We start from the raw sequence: 27,481 nt of genomic DNA, 5'->3' as shown, positions 1-27,481 counted from the left end.
ACCACGTGGTCAAAAATTTGTTTTCCCGATTTTTCACGGAATTTTCACTATTTTCGAAAAAGTTTCTTCCATGAGTTGTAGTACTCGCCGAGACGCTTCCAACGACACCCTAACTTTTAATCTAGCCTTATCCAAACGGAAGTTATGAGACACCCCGTTTTGAGCTTATTTTCCCAATATATCGGGAAATTCGAGGAAAATGAAAATTCTAAAAACGCAGTTTTTCTTCTTTTTTCAAGTACTTTAAACTCACAAAGTTTTAGAAAAATCGGAGGACCTCATTTCCAAACCGTACTATGGTGTTCGGAGAATTGCCCTTAACTAACATAAAATTTTGAAAAACAAGAAGAAAAAATTTCGCGAAGTTTTATTCATGTAGTAATACTCCACGAAAAATACAGAAAAAAATTTTTAATTTTATGTCATACGTCAATACCGTCATGCATATAACCATGCTTCTAAAAATTAAAATCATTAAAAAAATAGATTTTTAGTGTAATTTTATAAGATTTCTCGCACTTGAATTTTTGTGCTAATAATTTATTGTTTTTTTTTCTTTATTTACAGCGCATCAAACTACTACAAGATTTTTGCTCAACCTTAATAATTTTTTTGAACTGATTATCGTGCCATCGTAGTGTCATTTTACAGGAACCAAATACAAAAAATAATTGAATAATAATAATTAAAAAATAAACCACCTTTAAATTTTTGTATATGTAATAAATATGAAATATTTTATAATGCATTTATTAAATGTAATTTATTAAAAAAAAAAAAAACAAAATATACCGTTTCAATATAATCCTGTGCAATATAAATTATATTTACAAATCAAATAAATTACAGTGTTTTGAATTATAAAAATGTCAGCTCATCAAACAAAGGAAGGATCATCTATTAGTTTAACTGGGGAAATCAGTAAGAATTCACAAAGTCCTTCAAGTCCTCACCAATTAGCTACTATGACTAATGTAAATGTCTTAGATTTACACAAAGAATATGTGGATACTACGAAAGTTTACGATAAAGAAACAAATACAGTTTATGTCTATAGCCATAATTCTAAGCATTTAAATATAACTGGAAATCAAGATGTTGCTACAAGTGTAACTGAATCCAATAGTACAATAACCTCCATAATGGTGCCTCATCACAGTAATTCAAGTGGTATTTCCCAACGAACAACAAACATAAATATTCATGAAAATCACGATGGCCATATAATTGATGGTCGAACTCCTTCAGATGGGCTTATATCAAGACATAACGATGTTCCAATAACCCGTATTTTAGATGACCAATTTATCCAACGACTTGTTGAGAATCATGAAGTTGTATCTCGAGATTTTGTAAATGGAGAACATCATATTATAACACGTAATGAGAACGGAGAGCATATTTTAACACGTATTGTTCAAAATACAGATAACAAACTAATAGGTAACAGCGATAATGGATTTGACATGACTCCCCCATCTCTGCCAATTCTAAGCGACAAACATCATGCAATGTTATCCTCGTTATCAGTGGAAACAAATATGAAACAAAATCTGTACTCAAGCAATGATAAAGATAATGATGTTTATGGAGATTCCAAGTCCGATGAAACATACAACACAATTAACTCAGAAAATGGGGTAAAAAATCAAGTTGAAATGATTTACTCAGAAGATGGAAACAAAACAGTTATTTATACAACTGGTGGAACAGTATCCGATTCAAAAGCGGTTGAAGTATATCAGACAAATGGAGCTGAATTAGGAGTCATTGGGGAAAATCAAGTTATTTTGCAAGGTGGACTACAATATGCAGCGCAATCAGGACCAAATGGAACGACTGTATATGTGTTATCAGAAATGCATGATTCGGAAAATCCAAATGGAAGCTCAAGGTATGCCTAAAAATTTAAAATAAGTAGATAGATTCATAATGAAGAAGCAAAAATATAATGAAATTTAATAATATATCTAGGCGAGTCGAACTTTTTTTGTCAAAAATAAAACCTTTTTAGAAAGGGGAGGGATTTTAGAAAATGAAAAAAAAAATGAAATATTATTTAAATTATCGATGACAGTTTGAAATTAAAACAGTTGAGATGTCTGTAAATGAGTAAGCTTGTTATTACTAAAGGTATCTATGGACTGATGACTTGAAGAGAACGAATATGTGAAGTTCATACAGGGGCACAAAAATGGTATTTTTGATTGAGAATCTTCCTATAGTATGTAAAGTCAAGTGAGTATAAAATTGTGAAAAAAAAATCAGTTATTCACATTTTTGTATTTCTCACTTGACAATCTGATCGTTCGACAGATAATCTACTTCCCTATAACCCTCACTTTTTCATACTCCTCATGATCCTTTTTTTAATTTTTTAGAAAAATTATTGAATTTGGTCACGTATCTCAAAAATTTTTTCATCTTAATAATGCGTAGATAATACTTTTTAAAAGCAAGTTAAGTCCATGTCTAATATAATTTTTATGTTAGGCCATTAAATTTAATTATTTTACTTTATGTCGCATGTGGATTTTTATGAAAGGGGGGGAAGGGAGAAAAGAAAATAAAAAAAAATTATTTTTTTTACTTATTTTTTAAGTTTTGGAACGTTAATCGTTGATTGAACACATTAAAATAATTTTTACTTTTATTATTTAAAGTTCTTAAGTCAAAACTTTAATAAAATTTCACAAAATAAAAATTTAAGAAAAAATAAAAAATAGAGAAAGTAGTCGTCTAAAGAACGACATACTAAACCGCATTTCGATGTTGCATTTGTATCTTTGCTTTTGGTACTCCTCATTTCACATTTTCAAACTCCTCATTTAACATTTTCGAACTCCTCATTTCTCATTTTCGAACTCCTCATTTCTTATTTTCGTACTCCTCATTTCAGATTTTTGAACCCCTCATTTCAGATTTTCGAACTCCTCATTTCACATTTTCGAAATCCTCATTTCACATTTTCGAACTCCTCATTTCACATTTTCGAACCCCTCATTTCACATTTTCGTACTCCTTATGACCCTTTCACAATTCCATACACCTCACTACCCAAGGAACTGCCCACTGACCTTCAGGGTCCTCAAAAAACTAAGAATTACAAAAAAAAATTTTGGGGCACACCGGAACACACACACTAACACACACACACACGGACACACACACGACAAGTCGAGTTTAATACCGCATTTTTTCTTCGAAATGCGGTAAAAATAGAGAAAGTAGTCGTCTAAAGAACGACATACTAAACCGCATTTCGATGTTGCATATGTATCATTGCTTTTCGTTCTCCTTATTCCAGATTTTCGTACTCCTCATTTAACATTTTTGTCACATTTTTGAACTAATGGGAACTATTTTTTACTATTGGGAACTAATGGGAACTATTTTGCCCAATGGGAACTATTTTGCACTATGGGAACTATTAGGAACTAATGGGAATTATTTTGCACTATGGGAACTATTGGGAACCAATGGGAACTATTTTGCACTATGGGAACTATTGGGAACTAATGGGAACTATTTTGCACTATGGGAACTATTGGGAACTAATGGGAACTATTTTGCACTATGGGAACTATTGGGAACCAATGGGAACTATTTTGCACTATGGGAACTATTGGGAACTAATGGAAACTATTTTGCACTATTGGGAACTAATGGGAACTATTTTGCACTATTGGGAACAATTGGGAACAAAAAAAAATTTTTTGGGGCACAAGTGACACACACACACACACGGACGACAAGTCGAGTTTAATACCGCATTTTTTCTTCATCAAATTTACGACGGATTCCGAAAAGGGGGGGAGGGGGGCTAACACAAATGTGCGACGTCGTAAAAATATGCCATATTCACGATTTAAAAATTTTTCGTTTTGAATTAGGTATTTAAAATAATTTTTGAAGTATTTCATACTTTGTAATTTTTTTTTTCAAATTTTCATTTCATTGAGTTTTTTTTTTATTTTTCACGAGCTTTCATTGAAATTTGAACTGAAACTAAAAATTTCCTTTTTCAGTCATGTTAAAAAACACGTCGTAAATTAGGGGAGTTGTTAAATTTCGACGGTTTACGATTATAAGGGAAGTGGGGGTCAAAAAATGCCTTTTTTTGCCGACGCCATTAATGGATGGACGCCATAATGCGTTTTCAAAGCAAGTTAAGTTCATATCTAATATAATTTTAATTTTTACTGGACATCATTTTCGTTTTTCAATCAAAAAGTAACAAAAAAAATGTCAAAAATTTTCCTCGAATTTCGAAGAAAAAATGCGGTATTAAACTCGACTTGTCGTCTGTGTGTGTGTGTGTCAGTGTGTGTGTGTGTCACCTGTGCCCCAAAATTTTTATTTGTGATTCTTAGTGATTTGAGGATTTTGAAGGTTTGTTGGCAGTTCCTTGGGCTGTAATGTGTATGAAATTGTGAAATGATCATGAGGAGTACGAAAATGTGATGTGAGGAGTACAAAATTGTGAAATATGTGTATTTCAATGGGAAAGGTCCACAAATGATAAGGAATTCGAAAAATTGAAATGAGGAGTATGAAATTGTGAATCGAGTACAAAAAAGCGTATGTATGCAACATCGAAATGCGGTATAGTATGTCGTTCTTTAGACGACTACTTTTTCTATTTTTTTTAATTATTTTTATTTTTCTCTTTAAATACACAAAAGAAATTTTTTTGATATCTCTTGTCATTTCGGAGAAAAATGTTAAAATTTGGTTTTTGGGGTCGTTGGTAAAATCGGAGGTGGACGACATAAAGTGAAATAATTAAATTTAATGGCCTTAACTGGATTCCATTATCGTTTTTCAATCAAAAAGTACAAAAAAAGTCAAAAGTTTTCCTTTTTTTCTTATTATTTTTATATTTCCTCCTGAATTTGTTCGACAAAAACGGAGGGGGGTTGACATAAAGTGAAATAATTAAATTTAATGGCCTAATCTAAAAATTACATAAATATGTTATCATTCTATTTTTTTTTTTTTTTTTAAATTAAAGGAGAAGGATTCTGTTTCTCATAAGAGCTAAGATAAATAATTACTTTTTATCAATTTCCCAAATGGAATAGACATGTAAAAAAAAAATATATATATATATATGTATATATACCTACTTTAAAATAAATCAGTTCAAATGATTTTTTTAATTAAGTATATTAATTATCAAGAGGGTGTAGAAACGCCAATAAAATGTGTATGTATTCTCTTACACATTCAAACAATACGCAACAAGGAATTCATATTTTTATAAATATTTATATTACAAACACAATCTATATTTATTTACGAAGATGTCAATGTCATATACATATATTATACACATATAGGAATACACATTTAGTGCAAACCTATCTCAGTATAGAAAGCACAGTGATATTTTATACCTGTGCAGTTTTTATAATCATTACGGTGACTGGAAATATTAAACTTGTTGGTCGTTTAATAATAAAACACAGGAGTTGTTTTTAGTTTATATCGGGTTTTCAACGATTTTGCATCTTATGCAGTTTAAAAAAAATGATTAAAAATGGAATAAAGTAGATGACAAAAGAAAAAATAAGACAAAGTCAAAAAGTTATTAAATTATTATACCATATTATATTAGTGAAAATATTGCATAGGTACGGTTATATTTCTCGTTATAAATATGTTACATAATTTTGATTGATGATATTTATGTTTGATGCTATAAAAGAACCAAACAAACTGGATAGTGGAGTAATTTATTCATTGGCCTATGCAGATTGGCTCAATGACGATAACAGCAGGTAAATTTACTAAGAGGAACCCATTGATATTGTTTAAGAACCATGTCGTTTTCAAATTATTATTTTAAACATAGTTTTTTGTGAATCTTATTATATTTATACATCAAAGCAACTATAAAATTGAAAAATTAAGGACTGTTTACTACAGCTCTTCTCTATTTCAGAACAAATTTGCATACTCATTTTCAATTTATATTTCTTTTTGTCGAAAAAAAATAAAATACAAAAACGCGTGGCTTATTTCATGGTCAAACGAGTTTCTTTCTCATAATGATCGAAGATCAACCAGATTATTAAAACAATATGTTTTGATACCTTTTTTCTTTTTCATTAAAAAAAAAAAAAACAACAACAACAAAATGTCAAAAAATATGATAAACATTATTGTCTATAGATATTATTTATTTTATTTTAATATTTATTGAGACTAGACAAATCTGACAAATTCTATGGAAAAAAATTGAAAGTTAATTATGTTCTCGTTTAAAATTATGTACCGATATATTAATGGCAGACAAATTTATTACTATTATCGTTTTTGGATGTTTTTTGATCGAAAGTTCGTCTCGACATTAAATTGTTGAACAATGATGATAACGTAATTTTCAGGATATAAGGATAAGGGTAATTTTTAGTATTGTATTTTAATAAAATTTAAATACAATTTTTGTACAAATATTTTTTGTAATTTTTTCTCAAAATTTTGTACAAATTATTTTGATAATCAATCGATTTTTATATTGAAAAAATATCTTAAACTCATTAAAAAATAGTCGAAAACTCAAATACTAAATTACTTAAATTTGACACAGACATTGCTAAAAAAATTACAATTTTACATGTTTAAGAATTCATTGGAATTCATTTTTACTCTATAATAATTGATCCTAAAATTTAGTTGCTTTGGTTCAGGCAAGTCTTGGAACAATAAAATTGCTCAATACTATTTATTGCCATACATAAATTATTGTTCGAATATATTATTGAAAATAAATAATTATTGAAAAAAATTATAGAAAATAAATAATTGTCGAAAATAATTATGCGGTAATTATGAAAAAAATATTTTGTGTAGTCAATATGCAAGTTTGACTGAATTTTACAATCAAATTTACATCTTAAAAATTGCCAGAAACGTTTTGAAATTGACAAACTTCTAAATTAATGCCACGAGTTAAAACAGTTGTAAAAATTAAATCTTGCCCTGACAACATTGTAAATTAAATTAATTTGTTAAAAGCCACCTCCCTGGCGTTACAGTAAAATACTTAGTCCGTAGAAAAATTGTACAAATATGAAGAACACGACAATAAAATATATTATTATTATTCTAAATTAATGCGTGAGTAAAAACTAAGAAAATTACAATCTTGCAAAAAATAAATCAAATCTCATTATTTTGAAATTGAATATAAACAATATATTGCAAAAAATATTTTTTCGTTTAAAAATTGATGGAAAATAAATAATTTTCTTACAAAGTTATGGTAAAAACATAATTGTTTATAAAAATTATGGAAAATAAATTTTGTTGAATATATTTTCAGCGCATGAATAAAAAATAGAGAAAGTAGTCGTCTAAAGAACGACATACTAAACCGCATTTCGATGTTGCATACATATGTATCTTTGCTATTCGTTCTCTTATTTTACATTTTCATACCCTTCATTTCACAATTTTGAACCCCTCATTTCACATTTTCAAACCCTTCATTTCACAATTTTAGACCCCTCATTTCAAAATTTCTAACTCCTCATTTCACATTTTTGAACCCCTCATTTCACAATTTCGAACTCCTCATTTCACATTTTCAAACTCCTCATTTCACATTTTTAAACTCCTCATTTCACATTTTCGAACTCCTCATTTCACATTTTCGTACTCCACATGATCCTTTCACAATTCCATACACCTCACAACCCAAGGGACTGCCCACAAACCTTTAGGGTCCTCAAATAACTTAGAATTACAAAAAAAAAATTTTTGGGGCACACCGGAACACACACACACACGACAAGTCGAGTTTAATACCGCATTTTTTCTTCGAAATGCGGTAAAAAAATTGTTCCAATTGACTTAAAACTATCATAAAATTTTGAAAAACAGGGAGAAAACACTTTCTTCAAAGCAAAGTTTTCTTCTTTTTTGAAGAACCTAAAAAAATCTATTCAGTTTTTCCATATCTAAAATCTATTTTATGAAAAAAGTCAAACTACTATTACACAAGATAATATATTCAATGAACAAAAAGGGTTCTTGTATGATTTTGTTTATTAGTATCGTTTGAATTTTATAGATTTTAAGTCAAAATATTTTTTTCATTATAATTAATTCAAATGACTGAGTACATATTTTTACCGCATTTCGAAGAAAAAAATGCGGTATTAAACTCGACTCTTGTGTGTGTGTGTTCTGGTGTGCCCCAAAATTTATTTTGTAATTATCAGTTATTTGAGGACCCTGAAGGTCTGTGGGCAGCCCATTTGAGGTGTTCTGAGGTTGTGAGGTGTATGAAATTGTGAAAGGGTCATGAGGAGTACGAAAATGTTAAGTGAGGAGTACAAAAAAGCGTAAGTATGTAACATCGAAATGCGGTATAGTCGTTCTTTAGACGACTACTTTCTCTATTTTTCTAATTATGAATATGATATTGCAATTGAATATGCATATTTGACATTTCTACTCTTTCTGTTCTGTTGTTGTTTAATATAATTTCGAATCGAAAATCAAAATACTAAAATTTTAAATAATGTTTTTAAAAATAATAGAAAATCAATGTGTTCATTTTCACCAAGTTTTATATTTTATTGAGCGTCGTTTAAATTGATAATGATTTTCAGGTTTTGCAGGTAGGTAGCAACGTCGAACATTGACATTGAATATAAAAGAAACACTTGTTACATTACTTTACTATGCGTAACAACCTGATCATTTTCACTGCGACTTTGTTTACCACCATATCAAAGAGTTGACTCGTTTAACTTGTTTTTTTCTTCTTTAATACATAAAAATATGCATTAATCATATACATTCGTCGATTTTCACCGTTTAATATATTTATGTACTTGATGTTATTCAGAGGTGACAACCAAAGAATATGTAGCTATATCTACGAAAACTAGCATAAACAGCTTTTACGTCATTGACCGCCATGCACAATATATTTGTCATGTATGATACTAATTACTATTCGTAGTAATCGCTATTTATTATAAGATTATTATTTATCTATTAAAATTTCATTATTTTACACACAGATTATTTGTATGGTATATATTAATTATATGTATTTACAGTGCTAACTCAGCAAATGCAACGGCGAGTAGCGCAAAGCTCAATGGACAACATACCACGCCTTTAGATGTGACGGGCCTATCACAAAGTGAAATTCAAGGTTTACTACTTAGCTCACACCCATCGGCTGCAGCGGCTGTGGCGGCTAGCGTTAAACGTGAGCCTGAAGATTTGCGAAAGGAGCCAAAAACTACTCGAAGTCAAAAGGTAAAAAATCGCTTTATTGGAACATACTGAAAAAGACTCAAAATTGTGAAAGTCTTGTGATAAGAACTACACTGAATTTTAACTTTTTTAGCTTGAAAATTTAAATTTTTTATAATACATAAAGCTTTTTATAAATACATAAAAATTAAATACTGTAGAAAATCCTTGGTTATCTCATTTGTATTAGTTTATGCAAATGCACTTCCTCAAAATATCATCCGCTAAATTAATTAGTAATACTTTATGTTATTGCATTTACATTTTTCGCTGTCCCTCGCATATTTTTTTTATTCATATGAACCTACATCAATTTTGTATTTTTTTTATCTCGAGTAATTTTGAATATTACCTAACTGATTTCGTTTTAAGGTCCTTAAAAATCCTTACGTTTATACAATAGTATACTTTTTTTTTATAAAATAATGAAAAAAGGTGTATAAAAAATAAAAAAGAAACCGTTATGATATATTTTTCCCATCAATTTAAACATGCGTTACAAAGCCTCAATGCAAATCTTACCCTTTTACAAACTAACCATGTTCTAATTTTATTTCTTGACCAGCTGGACATTCTTTATATTTTAATACAACGTTATTTGGAAAGGGAATGATAAAAAAAGATAAATAAATCTTCTGAGCATTCTTTAAGAACTTTAATTTGCATATTATTATTTCTACCATTTCATTTGTGAATCATAATTGTGTTTGTGTCAATACACAAGTACATTCACATCTTTTATTAATAAGAAAGACTGGGGTGCAGTAAAAAATCAAAAGGATTTTAATAAAGTTTACAGCGACCATATATACCTATTCTATGGTTACACATCGAACATATGACATACTTAAAACAAGCTTAGAAAAAGACACTCACATATACAAACATGAACAAAAAAATAACGTTCAAATACAAACCCTACGCGTCACACATATAGTAGTACAACAACTTACTTGTTGCGTTGATCAAAGTTACTACTCTTTCCGATAATCTTGTTTTCAGTAACTTGATTTAGTTTGTCATACAGTGTTGACGGAACAAGATACATAATTTGCTCAACACACGCGCTTTACGCATCTACACTCCAGTTATCTTTTTACAATTAATATATTTAAGTATAAATAACTATTAACTGGTATAATAATATTGGTGAAGTCTTTTTAAATTTTTATTATTATACCAATTTATAAAAATATAAAGAAAAGTCACTTCAATTTTATAAAAACCACAGGCAAAAAATATCATGTGGTAAGTTTTATCTCTTCAGATATAAAATTGTTAGTTTATTAAAAAATACGATTTTTTTGTTTTAAGTAATTAAATAAAGACAAAACTACATAATACTGAAAAAAGTAAATGTAACTTCAGTTTTATAAAAACAAAAAAATATTATATACTATAAAAAATATGTATATCATGAGATAATCAATAAACTGAAACTTAAAGTAAACTAATGAATTAAGTAATTATTTTTGATCAATATGAAATAAACATTGATAATCCACTTGCTTTGATTTTTTTTTCTATTAAAGCGATGAGATCTACGAATAAAGTTTTCGGTCAAAACTGGTTTCATTAAAGAAAAAAAGTGGAAGTATTCGAAGCAAAATAAAAACTAATGCTTAACAAAGTAGTTTAAAGTCAAAATAATTTTTAATTGGTATATATTATATTGTCACAGTGTTAAAAACGAATGACATAACCGGCATTTTATTTACCTACATTGAATTTTTCCTCAATATGAAGGACAATAGACTATATTCCCAAAATTAAATACATATCTAAAATGTTTTTTTGTCAAAAAAACCTTATGTATTTTTAAATTTAAATAAATTAAATCTAATGAATTAGTGACAACCAATCATTAACATAATATTAATGTGTACCTGCAATAAAAAGGTCTTACATATTTTCTATTTTTCTTATTTTAAATGTCCCTGAGTTATTATTATTTATTTTTTTTTTAAATTATTAGAAGGTAAAGTGAAAGGAAATTTTTGTTAATATTTTTATACTGAATGTATTCAATTTCAAATAATTTTAAAATAACAAAAAAGTAATTTTCTAAAATTTAGTTACTCTTGAAGTAGCACGGTAAATAAGTTTCAAAAACTTAAAATTACTTTTATGTCAATTTTCTAGTTGTTATTAAAAACAAAACCAGTAAACATATCAGGTACAGTTCCGGAAAACTTAGTTTTTAGTCTCAATTTGAATAAAAAATGATGGACAATGAAAATGTATAATTTTACTAATTTAAATAAAATATTTTATAGGTACTAGTTGTACAATCACCTACCACATCAGTACATATTAAAGAGCCCCCACCTAGTCCTGGAAGCCCTTCGACAAATACAATGTATGCTACCAGTGGTAGCACTCAAATTTATATTCAGGTATTGTTTCTTTTCTAAATAAATAACTATTTCATAAAAAAAAAATAAAAAACACAAAAAGTGTTATTTTTATGTTTAATATTCTTTAGGGTCCTCACCATTCAACGTCTGTAACATCAGCTAGTTCAAACATAAATGCAAATACTCCAAGTCCAGGACCTTACGTGTCTACTGATCAATACGGAATGTATACAACAAGACTGACGTATGATATGAACTTTTCAAATGCATAATAGTTCTAATTTTTTTGTTATAATAGGCCTGGCAACTCACAATTTGTATCTGAACCAACATACTATCGAGAGTATTTCGATTCGGCACAAGGGTACGCACCTGTAAGGACTATCTATGGTGAAACAAATGATTCAACAACTCAACCCACCACGACATACGAAAGCCGATTTACACATAAAAGTGGTGCCATATATACTAAAACTATAACTCAAACTGGGCTAACGGTAGATTTGCCGAGCCCAGACTCTGGAATTGGTGCAGACGCTATAACTCCAAGAGATCAAGCTAATTTACAACAGGTAAATAGAACAATATTTGATAAACATTTGAGATTAAACAATGAAATGTATTTTCAGTCGTTTGATTATACGGAACTATGCCAACCGACAGGAATTTTAGACACAAGTGGAGGACAGATACCTGTTTCAGTTGCTGGTATACCAAGAGGCACATCAACTGTTGTACACCAAGGTCAAAATAGTCCAACTACATCTATTGGCAGTAACTCACATACAACCAGATCAAGGCCATGGCACGATTTCGGTCGACAAAACGATGCAGATAAAATTCAAATACCAAAAATGTAAGTACTTTATCATCAGATTTAATAATAAAAGTAAGGTTAATACTCATGAACAACTTTGTACCTATCATACCAATTTTTTTTAATAATACGTAATAACAATTTTAAAAAATTCTTTAACAAAAGGCAAAATAACTTACCTCTTAATCCTTAATATTCCTTAACAACTTCTTTTAAATTATAAAACAAAGATAATAATGGGTTCATTCAAGAATGCTCATCGATGGACATCAATGATTTTTTCCAATTTTTTTTTTCATCGATATAAGATGAATTACTTGCAAAATATCATAAAAGATTAAAATATGTCATAAAAGTCAAAACTATTTATCAAAAATACATTTATGATGGAAAAAATATTGCAGAAAAAAATCACGATGGAAGTGATGAATGCGCTCAAAATTTCAAAAAATATTCAAAAATTTAATTGCGTAATCATGTTTTTCAAATACCTATTTGTTTTTTGTTTACAAGAACAAGGAAACAATTAGTATCGAAGATATGGTAACAATATGGTAACTAAATAAGTATCTAATTAATGTGGTAAATAAATAAGTATTTTGTGTAAGCACAACAGTAGTGGTTTCGGATGTTTCTTAATGCATATTTTCTCCAAAATCTAAATGTGTAGACCATAAAAAATTGTTATTGAATATAAATTTATAATAATAATTTCATTTTATGAAATTTTTTGTCTTTTAAGCCCAAATTCAACATTCCTTTTTTCTAGACTTCCAATAATTTAGTATTCTACTTGTTTTTTTCTCATCATATTTAAAAAATGTATTAAAACATATATAACGGTTGTAATGCAAATTAAAAGACGTTTAAATTTTAGGGTATTGCTCGCGGTCTCAAAAGAGTGCGATTAAAAAACTTCCAACCTCTGACCTCTGAATAGCATCTTACTTTATGTCACCGTTTATTTAATTTTTCGCATTTTGTGCTTACTTATACTGTATTATACATAGTTATTAACATATTTAAAATAATGTTCATAATCATGTTAATAATCTTTCGATACAATGTTTCAGATTTTCCAATGTAGGATTTAAGTATCATCTTGAATCTCCTATCAGCTCTTCTCAAAGGAGAGAAGATGACCGTATCACATATATAAACAAAGGACAATTTTATGGAATTACATTGGAATATATTCCTGATCCCGAAAAGCCGCTTAAAAATCAAACAGTTAAGGTAACTAATAAAAAAAGTTAAAGTAAAGGAAGTTCAAACTATGATTAATTAAATAGCCTACTGCACTGTCGTGATTGCAATTGAATTTTGATTTTAAAAAATGTGTTTAGGATGATCGTCCAGAAACATGTTCTTTGTGAAATTTGAATGTTTGTGAACTTCATTAAAATTTTATTATTTACGAATCGAAGTAAAGCAATTCAATTTTCCAATTTATTGTTAATCCAATCGATTGTTATTTTGACTTTTTGAAAGAAAAAATATGGTGATGTTTTTTTTTTGCATAATTTGATTAATTCAATAAAAACTCTTAGCAATTGATTTACAATATTAATAACTTTACAAAACTGTTAGTTTTTCCTTCTGTGAATGATTTCTTAAATAAAAATAATAGTACTAGAACAACTTATATTTTTATGATTCCAATTACAACAAAAATGTTAATTCAAAACAATTTCAGAGTGTAATAATGTTAATGTTCAGAGAAGAGAAAAGCCCGGAGGATGAAATAAAAGCTTGGCAGTTTTGGCATAGCAGACAGCACTCGGTGAAACAAAGAATTCTAGATGCAGGTAAAATATTTCTTAATTTATTAAGAAAACGGTCACTACGGCTGCTGTTTTAAACATGCAGTCCTGATGTGAAACAAAGTTTAAAAATAATTTAACTTTTTCTAAAGCCATACATTTTCGGAACTTTGCGTAAGTTTTATTCAGTGCATTAGAAAATCTATCGCGGTGATGCATCCTCAAACCTAACCTAACCTAATCTATTAAAAGTTTCTGGAATTAAATTTATTTTATTATAATTATTTCTAAAAAATTATTTAGACACTAAAAACTCAGTTGGTTTGATTGGCTGTATAGAAGAAGTCTCTCATAACGCAATTGCAATTTATTGGAATCCTTTAGAAAGTCCTGCCAAGGTAATATATATTTGAAAATATCATATTTACAGTATATTCTGTAGAACAATCCCTTATCACATTTTTAAAACGAGCTTATGTATCCATAGTTGAAAAGTAAATAAGTTTTGAAATGCTATTTCATACAAAATAATAATTAATTTAAAATAACTGTCAAAAAGTTTTGAAAAACATTTTAGTAATAATACTTTTGGAGAAAAAATCTTGTTACAAAAATACAATTTCAAACATAAAATTTGAAAACCTTATAACATTTAATTTTTATTTCAGATTAATATAGCTGTTCAATGTTTAAGCACAGATTTTAGCAGTCAAAAGGGTGTTAAGGTAATATTTTTTTTTTGTGGCATTTATAGACATATATTTTTATCTGCCAAATTTCAATAATTAAATAGAAGTAAAAGTACCTTGAATTAGCAAAGCAAATTCGGGTTGTAGTATATGTTTGTTACATAACCCCTTTTGTGTACCGAGTCGATGATTAGTTCATGAGAAATTATTGTACATTCTCTATATTCTAGGTAAACATAGGGCGGATCCAGAGGGGGGCAGGGGGGCAGTTGCGACCGCCTTTGAATCTTGAAAAGCACTAAAAATCACAAAAAATGACACAAAATTAAACAAAAAAGGTGATTCTATATAGATTTGCACCCCCCTTCGTGGTCCGCTGATAGCCCTCTGGATCCGCCCTTGTCAAAAATATGGGGGAAATTTTCAGAAAAATTGAAAAAATGGCCAAAATTATCATTTTTAAGATGCTCTAACATGTCTCCATTGAAATACAGAAAAAAATTTTTTTTTTTGAAAAATAATAATAAGGATACTTTTTTGCCCAAAATATATAATTTTTTCGCCATTTTTCCCAACTTTGAGGCCTGGGCTCTAGATTTTTTGTTCAAGCCGGGAAATTTAATGCCTCAATTCGAATTCTTTGGAAAGTTTACTGTCGTTTAGCACCTTACCGCCTTTAATTCAGACAATTTTTCGACGTTTTTTCGATAGGGTATCACGAAATGGGACTTTTTTGTGCACCAAAAACAAAGTAGTATATCAAACATGTACTATACAAAAATATATTAAAATAAATTGTGTAGATGATATCAGTTAAAACCTCGTAATACTTTATCTATGCTATTTGTTGTATTTTCTCTCTATTATTGTATGTCTATTTTGTATGTTTTTTTTGTTTTCATTAGGGACTTCCATTACATGTTCAAATTGATACATTCGAGGATCCACGAGACTCTCATGTCTTCCATAGAGGCTATTGCCAAATAAAGGTCTTTTGTGATAAGGTGACATGAAAAATATTGAATGTATTCTTTTATTTATTTGCATTTGTTTTATCAGGGCGCAGAAAGAAAAACTCGAGATGAAGAACGACGAGCTGCTAAACGAAAAATGACAGCGACAGGAAGAAAAAAATTAGATGAATTGTATCATCCAGTAATTGATCGTTCAGAGTTTTATGCAATGAGTGATTTGCAGAAACCTCCTGTTTTATTTTCACCAGCAGAAGATATCGAAAAGGTAAAAAGTTGAAACATAAGAATTTAAAATGTTTTTTGTTTGTTTTCATTTAATAATAAATAATTCACATTGATTTTGTCATAATTACAGCTTGGAATGGACTTACAAAACTTTTATGGTCATGATTCAGATTCTTTGTCGACCGATGTTAAAGCCACTCCGTTTATAATGCATTCCAATGCTAAAGCAGCTACTCCGACACTGAAATTTCATAATCATTTTCCGCCAGACATCACGTGAGTAAAATATCGAACCATTCCATCTTATGCTTTTAATACAAATATACTTCTTACATAGAATTGGATACAATTAATGGTATTGATTTATGTATATTTTTTTTTATTTATTAATATCTCAGTAGTGACAAAAAAGAACACAGCATAGATCCAATTAATGATTTTGGCGTTCCAATGAAACGTCCTCGTATGACGCCACCGCTTAATGAGAGGGTGATGTTGTACGTTCGTCAAGATAATGATGATGTTTATACTCCGTTACATGTTGTCCCACCAACACAAATGGGATTATTGAATGCGGTAAGTTTATAAATGATACAAAATGGGTATTCTATGTAAAGACGTAAAATAATTTTTTGGACTACAAATTTGTTTAAATTACAATTATTCAATTATATTTACTACATATATTAATGCAATTTACTCCTGAAAGAACGTCTGTATTAAGAATATCTATTGCAATTACTGCAATTAAACTAAAAACATATATGGTTTAATGGAGAAGGATAAGAATATTGATGTTGCTATATTTAATTAAGATATAATCAAATTCACTCTTAAAAAATTATATGTTTACCTACTTTGTAACAATGCCATTTCAAATTTTATTCATATATTTTATATTCATATATTTTACCCTAAAATACCATTAAATTTAATTTTTTGATTTCAATTTTTTGCCTTTGATTGCAAGATGACTATTTTTTAATATTTATACATTTTTCGGTACTTATTATACTTTTAACTAGAAATAGAAAGAAATAGTTAAATATTCGAAAAATAAAAATTCCTGTTACGAAAATTCAGTAGAATAAATCCTCTTTAAACATTAAAAAATTAAATTTAATGACCTAATAAATATTATATTGAACAATAATTCTTGACCAATTCAGATAATGAATCAAAACTTTCATACTAAGCATGTTAAAATATAGAAAATAATTTGTATGAACAAATGGGTTTTAAATTACTTTTAAAACGTAATATAGTGAACTTCTAAAAAAATGAAAATACTTTTTATGATGACCCTCATAAGACAGACTTACTTATTTTAAATAGAAATTAAGGGTATTCCAAAACGTTTAAGGTTTTGCGTTACATTTTTGAAATATTTACCATGGGAATACAGAAATTTTGTATAGATTTTCGTTTTTAGTAACATTTTGTTTATAAAAATCTAAGAAATTGTTCAATTTTGCATTTCTATGATATTGTTATTAAATTATCATTTTGACCTATTTTTCTTTTCCAAAATTAATTTCCAAATTTCAAGTCGTTATTTTTTGTAAAAAATTACTTTTTGATTTTCCATTCAAAATGTTCTAATATGTTCTTTCGCTAAAAAAAAGGTAACAGAAATTTAAATTTTTAGTCATTTAATATAAATAGTATTTCTATAGTATATATTTCTATATATTTCTATATTTCTATAGTATTTCTAATCTATATATAATTTCTATATTACCCATGGTTATTTTCGATCAAAATAGTGGGGGATGAAACGCGAAACAAATTCACTTTTTGGAACACCTATTGAACAGGAGTTGTTGAAGATAAAGGATTCTTAATTCCAAAAATCTTCATCAATCAAGGGTTGTCGTTTTTCAAAATCAATTCAATGATAAATATAATTTTGTCATAATTCATGAAAGCATTGAAATATGTATCAATTCAATTGTGATGCTGTTTTTTTCTTTTTGTAGGTTTTTTAAAGCAAAAATAGAAGAAGTTATAGTAATTTGAAACCCTGTTTTTTAATACAAAAAAAATCCGCCATGGTGTATAACTAACTTTTTGTGTCCACTCATTAAGCTTTCGAATAAGTTTGACAATAAAATATGCACATGATTATAATTTTGATTTTGTGTAATTAACCTGTTTCTATATTAAAAATAAATATTTAAAAATATTTGGATTCAACAAACAAAACTTAAAATATAACCAAAGCCATTAAATTTAATATTTTCACTTTATATCATTCCCCACCGACTTTGTCGAAATCATGTCGAATCATGTGATCGAAATTGTTATTTTTTCTGAAATTGTCGGTTCAATTTTAACTTAAAACTTTGAAATAAAATGAAAACAATAATTAGGTAATTTAATGTGAATAAATCAATTTTTAACGGTCAAAAACTTCAAAAAAGTAGCATATTGAAATTAAATAATATTTATTTAGCTTAATCCTCGTGCGACATGAAGCAAATAATTAAATTCAATGGCCTAATTGATTTTATTAAGTTAGGCGCTCCAAATTTATTTTTAACTTTTTGATTATAAGGACTAGTAATTGATTGTTAGTATTTAAAAAAAAAATAATATATCGAGTTTTAAGATTCATTTTCAACTCTTAAAATACGTATCACATTATTATTGAAAATAGTTTGACGAGTTTTTTTGTAATTATTTTTTATTTAGGCTATTTTTGGGGTATTGAAAACAAAGAAATTTGATAAAGATTTTTTTTAGTTTTTATTGCTTTTAATAGAAAAAATTAAATTACATTAAGTTAAGTTACATTGCTAAATTTTGATATATTTTCTTTGATATTGTTATTAAATTAGAGTTTTGAAAAATATTTTAAAAAAATACATATTACTTTCATGTTTTCATTAAATACTCTTTTTCCTTCCTTTTGGAATGTTCACTCCGTTTCTAGTTAAATGTAATTTTTGTGTATATTTCGAAGAAAAAATTCGGTATTGAACTCGACTTGTCACCTATGCCCCAAAAATTTTTAGTCCCAATATTGGGACTATCGGGAACTATGAGACCTATGGGAACTATGGGAACTATGGGAACTTTGGGAACTATGGGACCTATGAGACCTGTGGGAACTATGAGTGCACAATAGGTGTGTGGGCAGTCCTTTGTATTGTGAGGTGTAAAATGAGGGGTACGAAAAGCAACATCGAAATGCGGTATAGTATGTCGTTCTTTAGACGACTACCTTCTCTATTTTTTTGATGAGAAGAGATCAGGTATAGGTGGTGCCATGCACCAGATGCCCCAAAAAATTGTGACCCGCTCAAGTGACACGCACATTGCCTGTTGTGAAAAAAAATAAAAAATGTTATAATAAATTAAATTGAAAAAAAAAATCTTTGTAATAAAAATACTTTATATTTTTTTCTCAAAATGTTACACTTAGCTTTTCAGATAATTTAAAACGCCAATAACGAAAATATTTGATGGGAAAGAAAACGCGAAACAAATATAAATAAATGTTTTTAATGCTTTTTTTTATATTTTTTTTTTTATTTTTTTTTAAATATTTTACTTAAGCAATGGAACAATAATAAATTGTTGAAAATATTTTTACTCCATATGATATGGTTTTAAGGCTTGATTTTATTGTACTTCATCGGATTTCGTGCAAGGTAGAAAAAAGATAAAAATACATTTGGAGCAACCTTATTAAAATTCATTATGTTATATTAGAATATCATCAAAATAAAATGAGTGTCGGAGTGCAACTTATAAGAAAGACAGAACTATTATTAGCATATTATATTTAATTACTTAGCGTTTTAGCAATCAATGTATTCAATTTTGATGTAATCGATTTAACGTGTTCTTTCTAAAATTCCAAATAATCAAAAATGTTTTCGATTTCATAAACCATCTTAACATTTGATAAAACAACTATCGATTCTTATTTTAATTGTGATTGAAAAGAATTACTAGAGATTTTAAATGTTCTACATAATATGATTATTGTCTGTATGATGTTTTTATGACTTTTATTTTTGTACTATTTTTCTGACAAATTTTGACGGAAACATACGTAAAGTAATGAAAAAGAACCATTTTTGCACTTTAAATTTTCAGTATTAGATAACCCGTTAATATATAATTTAAAAAAATTTAGACAGAGGAATCGAAAACATTTTTTATTATTATGTTTTTGGCCAAATTAGCATATTTACAAGTAGTATCTATAATTAGATTTCCAAAACAATTCAAAACGAAACAAACACCAAGTTTGCTATTTCTGTTTATCTTGTATTTTGCAGATTGAAAATAAGTTCAAAATATCAACATCGAGTATAAATAACATATTCAGAAAAAATAAAAAAGGGTAAGTATTGAAAATTATAAGTACTTATCAAATATTAAAGAAATATTGCATACCTAATTAAGAATTTGCATACCTAATTAAGAATTTGCTTACGATATCTGGGGCTAAATTTGTTCTGTAACTAATTTTTTGTAATTTGTTCCTAACATTTATTTAAAGAAAAATGTACTTCGCTAAATTTGATATACTTCAATAACAAAAATAAATTGGACAAATGATTTAAATGTTTTTTTTTACTATATTTGTAGGATTACGGCCAAAATTGACGATGACATGATATCATACTATTGTAATGAAGATTTATTTTTATTGGAAGTTCGACAAGCTGATGATGATTTGTACGACATTACTTTAACAGAGCTTCCTAATCATTGATTTTTTACAATTAACATAAAGTTAATACTCGTACTATAATAAAAAATATATATATATATAGCGTCTTCAATTTCCAAATGAAAGAGTTACACCCACCCTTTTCCACGAATTGTAATGATTTTTACAAATAATTTACGAGCAATTATATTATAAAAAAGAGTTTTACAAATTATTACTTTTCTCAATATTGATATTAATTAAGTTACGAAAAAATATGTTAAAGATAAGCTAAATTTAATATACAGATAAGTACAAAAACATAAGTACATACATATGTAGTTATAATATAAATAACATTGCATTTTAAATTCTTTGAATGATTGAGATTATTAGAAACTTTTGCTGATATTGAATATAAAATTCAAAAACTTAGAAACATTAATATATACTGCAATTGATATATTTTATTTAAGACGTCCCATATATGTTAATAATCTGTTTTTTTTATAATTTCTCTTGTATTTTTAAAACAAGCAAGAATATTTTCTCTAGGATCCCCAGGATTTTAAGCTATAAATTATTAAAAACGTTTATTAGTTAACCTCTTCTTTATTTTTTTAATGTTTTTTTTTGTTTTATAAAATTTAATGGTTTTATGTTTTTTTATATACATAATTTGAAATTTTCATAAATATATATGGCGAAATTTTTTTACCCTTATTTTTAAAAATTTTATGTATTAATAGTTCACTGATATATCGTGAATCAAAAAAGAAGAAAGCTTTCACTGATATAATCCAGATATTTTTCTCGAGTACATAAATTTTTGCCATGGAACATATGGTTGGAAACGAACTGTTTGGTCAGAAAAGCCAAAAATGTGATATTTTTGCGTTTTTAAAAAAAAAGTATATTTAAACAAGGGCGGACTTTAGTCTAAAAGAAGAAGTGCGTTTTTGTTTTTAACTTCATTTTAAAGTTTATGTTATTTTTAAAGTAAAACAAGCGACATTTATAATTTCAAACAAATACATAAATATAATATATTCTACTTCAAAATAAAGTATATTAATAATAAATATGTCAATAAATTTCATAATAGTATTTAATAAAAACATTTAAGAGATTGAATATGAGATTAATTTTTATATTATATTATAATAAGTAATTAGAGTTTTAAGATGCCATAACTATTATTAACAATAATCGATGCTTAGTAAAATAAATAAACCAAGCAACAATCAATTAACATAAGTTAAAACTAGTTAAACATGCATTATATTGAGGATTGCACTTTGAAAATTTTTGAAAAGTACCTGGTTTCCGTTTTGTGAAAAGAAAATTTATTCTTTTTATCGAAAATAATAATTTAATGTTTTATATAAAATAGTTTGCTCAAAAATTTTTACTTTTAAATCTAGCTTTACGGTACCTTGGGATTGGAACAATACAATTGTGATAGTTTTAAAATGATATTGACTGTTAGTTCAAATTTTTGAGTCTTCCTTTAGATACAGCGTCAGTCCTTAACGATTTCTTTTTGACCTGAGTCATTTACAGCAGTCAACTTTATAATAAATTCTTTACATACTAGTTATTTGCCATATGAAATCATAGTTTTGAATAAGGGCTACCTCTCTGAAATTTGAAGAGCACTCAAACTTTTGATATGACTCACCTTTCCACAAAACTTGAAATGATATTATTTAACATAAATTTTCATAGAAAGAAATTATTAGAATTTAAGAAATACTGCTTTTTAATTAATACTCTTAATCATAATTATGAAGATCAATATTATTAAAGAAAAATATGGCCATATTTTTAATTAAATTTAAAAGTGTTTTAGACAATTAAATTTGAATGCAAACCAATTGGATTCGTCGTAGTAGAAAAAATAAAAAAAAAACAAATGTTAAGTTTTTTTTGTTTTATAAATAATAGTTTTAACATTTATTATCTAGACTATTTTTATGGTAATTTGCCATTGTACTACATATGTTTTATTTACATTGTCATAACAAATGTTTTTGGTTGAAGGTCTTAAGGTTTAATAAATAAGCATTATCCAATTTGTTATATTACATCAAAATAAAAGTGTTTTGCAATAAAAAAAATACTCTTTATAAAACAATTTTACTGTATGTAGTTTTCGATGAAAGGTAAGTAATCAGAATCACATGTTTATATTTAAGCAAGAAATATTTTAGATTATTTCAGACCAAAAATCTTAAAGATTAATTGAATGCTTAATTTAAAAAAAATCCTTAATATTTTTTAAGAAAAACATTTTTTTTTTTTTCGAAAATCTCAATTTACATTTTTTTCTAGTTTTTTGGTGAAACATTAATTTTAAACCTAAAAATTGAAAATTAAATTTGAAATTGTCAATCAAATTGAATTTTGAAAATCACATAGAAAAGAAGGATATATCAAACGCTCTGTACTCACTATGCAAAGATAAAAACACATACTGAAAAATTATGTTTTGTTGTAAATATTTTTTTATTTAATCGTTATTTTTTTTCAAACGATAAGGTCAACATGTAGTACGTAATTAATAAATACAAGTAACTTTACTATATTTTTGAACAACTTAAATAATTACAACCAATTTTGTTGCTTTTTATAACGTATCACACATTCAAAAATTTTCATTTCACTAGGATTTTAAATAAAATTATTATGTAGTGTTTATGTAACTAACACAAAAATAACATAAATTATTCAATTAATAAAAATTGAACATTTTTTACCAATGCTTTGTTAATAAATAAACTAAGCGTTTTTATAAATCATCATTGAATATAAGACCTTTATAAAATATAATATTTTTATGTTTATGGTTGAGAAAATTTGTATGAATGATTTAATTAATTGCTTGTTCTGTCATTTGTAAACATAAAAATTCAAGACGACTGTTTATGTCACCAATACTGCTAACTTTATTTTTTTGATTAGCTTCATTGGTTGTCTCTGACTTTGATCCACATTTAACCAAAACTGTTTTGTCGACTTTTTTCGGCTTAGCTTCAGAAACTATTTGTATTGGTTGCTGCATAATTAAAGGCTGCATCGATATCAAATTGCTAATCGAGTGTCGATATGATTCATTAAATTCATGGACAACGTTTTGAATATCACGATTTTGTACTTCCTGGCTTCCAGATGATGGACGAAGAGGATATACATCCTTCTCGTTGTAAGTCACTACACTGTTCAGCACATTGCTCGTTAATACTCTTGTATTTGAAGATGTGAAATTTGGATAGGAAGAACTTTTATAGTAGTTATTGTTATTATTTACATGTGATGAATTTTGATGTAATGCGTTTTGATTATTTGAAAGATAGTTGTTGTGTTTTGCAGAAAAGTTTGGAAAATTTTGCATATTGTTAGAATTTTTTCGATGCATCTTCAAACCTTCAGAGCTACCAGATTTATGTTTTTGATTGTTATTCCATCTAAAAACGAGTTTTATTTATTATACATTTTTGAGAATAAATTGAGCAATCATATTTTACCGTAATTTGTTTAAACCATTGTTATTCACGCTATTTTTGTTGTAATGTCCTTTTGAAGAAAAATATTGATTTTTAATTTTACTCAATTTAAATTTATGTTCTTTTAGTTGATTAGTCTGTGCCATAAAAGCTTCATTATGTAATGAACGCTCTAGCAACCAAAGAACCACATTAATAGTATCTTCGTCTTGTTGATTATAAATCGGTTTAGATGCTACCATCGATACAACTAGAAAAGTAAAAATTTAGTTAAAGTTCATTAATGAGAAGGAAAGACTTAGTACGTACTTGCGTCCACAACTTTATAAAATAAAGTTGCAACATCATCTTTATTGTAGACATCGACCGGTTTCATTGGCGTCGTTACAATAGTTGTCATATCTTCTAATACTTGATGAGGTTGTTTTACCCCAGTCATCAAATCATTTTCAATTTGATATAACAAAGAAGATCGATCCTTTAACTTTTGGATACATAAAACTAATTTGTGCCTTGCACCTTTTGTAACTCCTAAATTTTCTAAATAGTCTTCAGTAATATCAAGCATTTGTTCATATGTGAGATTGGTAAAAAGCCAGACGTACTTGTGCAATCTTAAAGTCTTAAGCCATTGGCCAATTCCACTCATACCAACTTTATGTGAATATCTTACATGATTTGGCTTTATTATGTCGTCAAGACGAGTTTCTGAACTATGTGATGTTAAGTTTGTTCGGAGACTGTCTCCCGACAACGAAAAACTTCTAGGTTTTTGGGTGATTGCAAGATTCTCAACAGATGAACATGGATTTGAGTGGCAACTAGTTGCTGTTGTTAAACTGTTTGAACGACGTGTTTTAACTGTCCCATTCGTATTCCATGATCCTCCACTACTTTCAGGTACTGTTAAATAATCGGTTCCAGTTATAGTTTCAAATCCGACATGTGTGTTTGATTTATAATCATCGTATTCGAAGTCGAATATTTCGGTGCCATTCTTACTGAAAGACACATGAAGATCATCCATGCCTCCCTTCTCTTTGCCTAAATGACTAGTGGATGCGTTCTTTTGGTTGTTTTGATTCAATTGAGAATTATTGCCTACAACGATTGACGAAGCTTTTGAAATTTTGGTAGATGAAGAAGAAATTTGTTTCAAGTCATCGCAAAAATCTTGAGTCATTTGTATATTAGTCAAATCCCAGTCTGAAACATCATGATGCGATGGTGTATACACCATTGAGCCTGAAAAATTGTGAATAATTAATACCTGTCGTCAATATTTACCGAACACTATGGCAAATAAGAAAAATATGCACGCTTACCCGTTTGTAAGTTACCTAAAGTGGTTTTCCATGATGCCGACGATAGTGACGAAGTGGAAGAGGTTAAATATGGTGATTGTAAATCGGAAAACTTAAAATTGTTATCAAGAGGCAACTGTTTTGTTGTAAGGCTTGACGAAATATGATCTTGCAGATGTTTTAGCCAATGACTAAGAGAACGGCGGTCTTCTGATGTAATTGCTGGATGAATGAGGAGATAAGAAAAAAATTGTTGGACCAGATCAGTTGGGACAATGTGTTGAATAGAGTCTTCCACAAAAAATGGTATTAAATTCATATAAACAGATTTTGCTTCGTCATTTTGTGGTCTAAGCAACGGTAAATATGTTAAAAGGTCTGTTAGAATATCCTGCTTCTTTTGATAATGATCGAGATTTTCAGTAGAGTTTGCAAACGAAATTGAGTTGTGTAGCAACGAGTCTTTAGATAAGCAATTATTTGATGAATCTTTTCCAAATTTTTTGTATTTATTTGCAAGCTGGTTCAAAAAAGCAACATCGTTCGAGTCCCTTTCTTCTTCTTGATATTTTGTTTGTAGCCCATAATTCTGAATGATATTTTGCTGAATCGCTAGCTGTAAAAATTTGAGATTCGAAAAGGACATGCGTTTCAAGAGAGCACATAGTACGACTGTACGCTCACAACTATTCCACTGCTCAAAAAGAGACTCCAAAAAACTATACTGCTCACAAAACCTTGCATTTGCTGTTCTGCTATTTTCCTTGTTGCTTTTATCACAAGATGTAAATTTCATTTTTTAAAGAGTCTTTTATTTTTTCGTGTTTTTGTTTATTGCAATGAATTGAATCGATATAATTGCAATGAGCTTTGGATGCTGAAAAAATTATTCAATTATCATTTAATTGTTAGAACTAAAAATTCGTACTGGCTTATTTAATTAAGTATCTTCTTCATGCTATGGATATGCTTCATGATATGGAAAAAATTCCCTCCTTTTCTTAACATTTGATTTTTTCATATAAAAATACCTTTTAGAAGTAAAAATGATTTAGTGATAATCATAATCAAAGTAACAACATTTTATTAGTAATTAACTAAAATATTTTTTGGCTTTTTCCGAATTATAAAATTTTTCTTTCAATTTCAAGATGTCTGTTTAACCCACAAAGCCAAATAAAAATATAATGAATCAGGTATTTTTTTTATACAAGAATAATTTTTTTTTATCTTACCTATACAATATTTTAAGACTGCATTTAAATACTGTCGTACTTTTTTAGTTTTAGCCCTTTAATAAAATTAATATTGTTTCTCTTTATGGACAATTAGCACCAACCAGTCATCAGAGCAGCGTTCCAAAGCAAAATGAAATTTAATGTCAGTTGACATAGAGTGAGAGAGAAATATTGAGTTGAGAAATGTATTTGGTATTTGCGGGGTATTTATTTGGGTAATTTTCGACAATATTTAACTAATTTATACGATATTTGGGTAATCTCTTGAACGTCAAATCGAATACGTACTGAATAATTTGAATTAAGTTTAGTTATTCATTAAAAAAACAGTTTTTTGTTTGGTTACTGTGATTTCAATTCATCTTTTTTATTTTGTCGACAAATCATCCTATTTCGAATCAATTCCTTCCGTTCCAATGCTGTTAAGAGACAAAATTTTTGTACTAAATTCTTGTGTCTACAAAGCTTTTCGTGAAATTCCATTGCCGATTTTTCTCGCCTTCGCTGTTTTTCTTGTCGTTTGCAATGTGGTCTATCATACGCTAGGACGCCCGTCATTAATTTTTTATTTTTATAATTAAATATCGAGTCCATCGAAGGCAAAGCATCGAGAAGGGGCTTAACATCTCTTATTATTTCTGTCTTTTCACGTTTTTC

The 27,481-nt window shown here is 27.9% G+C and overlaps 2 protein-coding genes across 4 annotated transcripts; one reads left to right on the top strand and one right to left on the bottom strand.

Moving 5' to 3' along the window:
- Nucleotides 1-1,535: 1,535 nt before the first annotated feature.
- On the top strand, nt 1,536-20,984 carry LOC134832835 (protein grainyhead). Of its 3 annotated transcripts, XM_063847021.1 has the most exons (16): nt 1,536-1,894; nt 9,081-9,285; nt 11,559-11,678; nt 11,768-11,883; nt 11,938-12,211; nt 12,269-12,495; nt 13,530-13,692; nt 14,153-14,264; nt 14,523-14,617; nt 14,888-14,944; nt 15,814-15,912; nt 15,968-16,147; nt 16,238-16,383; nt 16,506-16,683; nt 20,400-20,464; nt 20,713-20,984. In XM_063847021.1, exons 1-16 carry the CDS (start codon nt 1,542-1,544, stop codon nt 20,837-20,839), a joined length of 2,517 nt encoding a protein of 838 aa, XP_063703091.1. In that variant the 5' UTR covers nt 1,536-1,541; the 3' UTR covers nt 20,840-20,984. The 3 variants fall into 3 exon arrangements, with proteins under 3 accessions (XP_063703091.1, XP_063703092.1, XP_063703093.1); XM_063847022.1 differs by lacking the exon at nt 20,400-20,464; XM_063847023.1 differs by lacking the exons at nt 20,400-20,464; nt 20,713-20,984 and having other exon boundaries at nt 16,238-16,387; nt 16,509-16,623.
- Nucleotides 20,985-23,270: 2,286 nt separating this feature from the next.
- Nucleotides 23,271-26,960, bottom strand: LOC134829838 (protein Smaug). The gene is made up of 5 exons (XM_063843117.1): nt 26,822-26,960; nt 25,608-26,463; nt 24,592-25,527; nt 24,304-24,532; nt 23,271-24,243 (listed from the first exon to the last, which is right to left on the bottom strand). The coding sequence occupies exons 2-5, from the start codon at nt 26,380-26,382 to the stop codon at nt 23,649-23,651; spliced, it is 2,535 nt and encodes an 844-aa protein (XP_063699187.1). The 5' UTR covers nt 26,383-26,463; nt 26,822-26,960; the 3' UTR covers nt 23,271-23,648.
- Nucleotides 26,961-27,481: the final 521 nt, after the last annotated feature.

This window comes from Culicoides brevitarsis, chromosome 2 (assembly GCF_036172545.1).
Source record: "Culicoides brevitarsis isolate CSIRO-B50_1 chromosome 2, AGI_CSIRO_Cbre_v1, whole genome shotgun sequence".
NCBI lineage: Eukaryota > Metazoa > Arthropoda > Insecta > Diptera > Ceratopogonidae > Culicoides > Culicoides brevitarsis.
This window is presented reverse-complemented; position numbering and strand designations above follow the sequence as displayed.